At 32.1% G+C, this 4,719-nt stretch overlaps 1 protein-coding gene across 2 annotated transcripts; it reads right to left on the bottom strand.

Moving 5' to 3' along the window:
- On the bottom strand, positions 1–4,061 carry LOC104245279 (trihelix transcription factor GT-3b-like). 2 transcript variants are annotated; one of them, XR_011400962.1, is made up of 3 exons: positions 3,458–4,061; positions 2,265–3,025; positions 1–321 (listed from the first exon to the last, which is right to left on the bottom strand). XR_011400962.1 is itself a non-coding variant. In XM_009800870.2 (2 exons), exons 1-2 carry the CDS (start codon positions 3,782–3,784, stop codon positions 2,456–2,458), a joined length of 897 nt encoding a protein of 298 aa, XP_009799172.1. In that variant the 5' UTR covers positions 3,785–4,061; the 3' UTR covers positions 2,156–2,455. The 2 variants fall into 2 exon arrangements, 1 of the variants encoding a protein (XP_009799172.1); XM_009800870.2 differs by lacking the exon at positions 1–321 and having other exon boundaries at positions 2,156–3,025.
- Positions 4,062–4,719: the final 658 nt, after the last annotated feature.

Below are 4,719 nucleotides of genomic sequence, written 5' to 3'. Positions count from 1 at the left end.
TAATCTGGTACGATTTATATTCATGCACGATCATATCCAGAAGTTTCCTCATCAACGTGGTAATTACAAAGTAAAAGGAAAAGAATCACACTATATTAAATCACAGAACTGCCTGGGGTAATTTCATCCCACATATATATGTGTAATTCTCTTTGATAATTTAAAAACAACAGACTCAAATTTATGAGAAAATCGACGCCGATAGACATTGAACTATTCATGGCTGAGAGCCCTCACAACCCAGACACAATGATACAATTATCGGAGGCGCGCTCTACTACTGATCCAATTATGGGCCGTCATGCAAGCCTCCACTGGGGGCTGTAACACCAAAAGCAAGACTCATCCCTCTCTTTTCTTTTTTCGCCCCAGATACCAACAGAGGAAAAGGAAAAAAAGTGTATATGTACTAACTGCTTGAACTAAATAGACGAACAAAGCACCATGTAACTTGAAATTTCACAAATAAATATGGGTGCATGTAACAACTTAAACTATATTTGGATGAAAGAATAAGAAAACCAAAAAAGAAAGTTGTTAAAAGTAACAACATAACTCTGAACAAATTAGTTTCCCAAGAAAGAGATACATGCATTGCATCATATTTTGTAACAGAAGCAAATAGTTGTGTCATTGAGTATTAATTAATTGATTGGTCTGTTTCCCTACTTTGGTTTTTATGTGCAAGCATACATGAACCAACACAAGGATTTTTCTTATTTGTTTATTTATTCTTCATACCTTGAAAACGAAATAATTAATAAGATACGAATAGCAGAATAGGGTAACCTAGACATTGAATTAAGATGCACAATATCTTAGCAATCAATCATATAAAGTAAGGAAAGTACTTGGTCTTTTAATTTTATTCATAGAACAAACATGGAAAGATAAGAATAACTTGATCTCTCCATCATTAATGCATGTTAAAATTAATGGACAATAACTAAAGGATTGCATAATGCACCATTAAGGATCTACATAAAATCTATAAAGTTATGTTACATCCACTTTATTTTATATGGTAGTATTTGATTAATTGGGCACAAATTTTTAAAAGTAAGAAAGAATTTTTTTTGATACATACTAAAGGTCTTTAGAATTAAAGAGTTTTCAAGTATCAAAGATTTTATTCTAAAAGGTATTATATAAAATGAACAGGGGAATTACAAGAACTGTTTTCGAGTTATTAGATGTTGTATCCAGCATGTCCAATATCACGGGCGGATTTACATAAGTTATGAGTTCGGCAGAACCTAATAGTTTTGGCTTAGATGTTGTACTTATATTAAGAAATTCACTTGATATGTATAAGGAATTTATTTCGAACCCGGTAAGCAAACAAAATTGCGGGTTCAGAACTAGAGGCAGATTCAGGATTTAAAGTTTAATTTGTGGGTTCTTAATTACTTGCATCGAACCCATAGCTCTCGATCGTCTTAATAACCGGTTTCACAACTAAATATTTATGCATATATCATAAATTTTCTAATACAAATATAAGATATAAAAAAAGTCATTGGATTCGTTTGAACTCGTACAACATACTCTAACTCCATCACTCTTCAAAATTTATAAACTTAAAATTTGGGTCCGCCAAGGGTGAAAATGATAAAAGAGTATTCATATAGTTAAATGTATGAGATCTGGTTTTAAAAACTTTGGCAAAAAGATTGGGCAATCATTACAAGTATCTAGACAGCCTATCACCAGGAAAAAGGTGTAACAATATCTGAAATGCTCCAAGTCCAAAGTTTGACTTTCCATTTACGCGTATCACCAGCTATTCAAATGGTAATTAAGTTTATACCATGAACCGTTGTATTGGATTCATCCAAGTAAATGAAGCCTTAATTCTACCATCGATAAAACAAAGAAAATTAGAATAGAAAGACAAACGAAGGACCATTGAATTGGAATTATGTGTCCCTCTATTGCATGGAAATTTTAAAATTCAATTATTTATAAATATAAAGAATAATCAAGACGGACTAAAATAAAAGAATATCACATAAAATAAAACAAATGGAGGAAGTATCATTTTTATTACTATCTTCCTCAAAAAAATTTAAACATAAGAAAGTAAGTTGCTTTGCATACTAGGATATAACTAAGAAATGCAAGATAATAATTAAACCTCAAGAGCACATAAAGATCAAGAAATAAGAAATTTTATAACTTGCAAAAGGAAAGAAGAGACATGAAATGCATGGAGCATTATGTTTGTGTTTCAGTACTACAAGAAGAGTAAGTTCAAGACAAACCTCTGATCAAAGGGCTTCATTTTATCTTCTTTTAAACTTCCCCCAGAACATGATCATCAGCAAAATTTAATCAAGAAAGCAGTTAGTCTAATTAGCTAGAGCTAGCTAATATTCCACTTCCTTTATACCCTAATAGGGTTATATGTCAATCTTCTCTGTATCGTTCCAATTTTATCGGCGAAAGGATAAGGTTACATGTTGTGATCTTCTCTTCTAAGCTTGTTCAAAAGAGCTGTAATAAGTGCATCCCTTTTCTCAGCTCTAGCTTCTTCTCTAATCCTCCTTTGTTCTTCTCTTTCTCTCCATCTTCTTTCCATCATTAACCTCTCATTTTCTAATGCCTCCATTGTTTGTCTCCATTCCATTTCCTTTATTCTCCTCTCTTCTTCCTTTGCTTCATAAGCTTTTAACCATTGCATTTCCATTGCCATTTGTTGCTTCATGAAATCATCCAAAATCTCCTTAAAACTATTCACTAAATTCCCACTACCACCACTAGAACTACTACCAACAATGTTAACATTATTTCCCTTCACCTTTCTTTTCTTTTTTGTTATACCAACTACTTTTTCTCCTTCACTATCCTCATTTTCTTCCTCTTCATCAGAAGACAGCTGAGAAATAGTCTTCTTCTTCGACCCGCCGCCACCTTCTGCCTCTATCCACAGCATTCTCTGCATCCTAGCCGCGAAAATCGCTTGCAACTCGTTGTAAAATGGAAATTGTTGTCGTAGAGCTTCTGGTTCAAGCGTTTCACATCCCTATTAAAAAAATATAATGAAAGACATAACTATATATACTTCTTTTGAAAAAGATCTTAAAAGATGGTAACTTGGTAAGAAACTCAACAACCCTTAAAGAATTTGAAGTGTCTTCATCAAGATAAAAACAAATATTTAATGCACTCGCAGATCCAAAATTTAAACTACTTTAATCTTTGAGATCAGTTATCGCCTGAATATATTGTATTTTTTTAATTATAAGTTCAGAATTAAATATAATACATATCTTAAATTTTTTGTTTTTTGAACATACATATATTTATATTTCGTGTTGAAATACTGGAGAAAAGAAAAGTTGCATCCCCGATGCTAGCTAGTGACGACTTTCTCAGAAAGAAACCTAATACTATTCTTTCATATATTTATTTAAGGTTTGTTTATTTAATAAAATTAAAAGAGAGAAACCAGTACCTTATAGCGCGTAACGAGATTTTTCCACTTGCATTTACACTGTTCAGGGCTACGATTGTAACCTTTGTCTTTCATCTTTGTGGCTATGACTTCCCATAAAAGTTTGTTTCTTTTAGTTTCCATGAAAGTTTGATCCAACTCGGCTCTAATCATCAAAAAATCTCTTGTTTCTTGAATACTCCATTGAGGAAATCTATCTCCACTAGTTGTACCAATATTAACCCCTCCACCACTTGTATCTACATTCACACTTTGAAGACTAAATGGATTTTGTTGTTGTTGTTGCTGATGATGTTGATGGTGATGGTGATGAAGATGAGGATCCATATAATAATAACCCCAGATTGATTATTTAAAAAGGGTATATATATGTTTGGTTGAACTTGATGTTTTGAGAGATAGTTTTGGTTAAGAAAATGGAGAGGAAAAAGATTTGGGGAGAGAGAAGAAGAAAGGTTTTATATGTAGGGAAAATGAAAGTGGGGATATATGGTGTGAAATTAAGGTGTGAAAATTGTGAAAGAAAAAGAATGAATATCTATGGCTTATGTGTCAAAAGCGAGCGTTGTATTTTTGAGTTCTTTCTCCATTAAGAATTTAGAAAGAAAAAAATGTGAATCAAATCTTTCATTTTTCCTTTCATTCTCTTTTTGTTATTGCATCCTTTTTTCTTTCAAAGAAACAGTGTCTAGTGTCTCATCTCTCTACGCGTAAACTCAGCTCTCCAAAAATAATTAGTATCTTTATAAAGTTGAAGAAATTATAATAATTTAGAATTGACATCCACATTTGTTCATATTGCGATGAAGTGACATCATGCTGGCGAAAGAAAACAGAAACCCTTTGGATGGGTCTTTGATTTTATGTGACAAGTTGTAGACTGGTCAGATGCTTGTTCTACAAGGTTCCCAAATTTAATTTCCTCTCAATTGCAGTCAAAATTATAGAATTTATGTGTTCTAAACTAATCAGCAAACTCATCTCATCTTAATTACTCCCTCCGTTTCAATCCATATGATGTCGTTTGACTCAGCACAAAATTTAAGAAAAAAAATACTTTTGAAACTTGTGGTCATAAAAGTTTAAGTGGTAAAAACTTTGTGGGGTAATGACATTTGTGTGGTTATAAAAGCTTCTCGTTAAGGATAAAATGAAGATTTTAACGTTAAATTATTTTCAAATTTAGAAATGTGTCAATTATTTTGGAACAGACTAAAAAGAAAAGTATCTCATCTAATTTGAAACGAATGGAGTATTAGATT

Source organism: Nicotiana sylvestris, chromosome 7 (assembly GCF_000393655.2).
Source record: "Nicotiana sylvestris chromosome 7, ASM39365v2, whole genome shotgun sequence".
Classification (NCBI taxonomy): Eukaryota; Viridiplantae; Streptophyta; class Magnoliopsida; order Solanales; family Solanaceae; genus Nicotiana; species Nicotiana sylvestris.
Note: the sequence above shows the minus strand (reverse complement) of the source record. Positions and strands in the feature narration are given on the sequence as shown.

Coding starts and splice junctions, on each gene's coding strand:
- LOC104245279 (XM_009800870.2), bottom strand. CDS start 3,784: ATGGATCCTCATCTTCATCACCATCACCATCAACATCATCAGCAACAA. Junction 3,026..3,457: donor ATCTCGTTACGCGCTATAAG/GTACTGGTTTCT, acceptor TTTTTTTAATAG/GGATGTGAAACGCTTGAACC.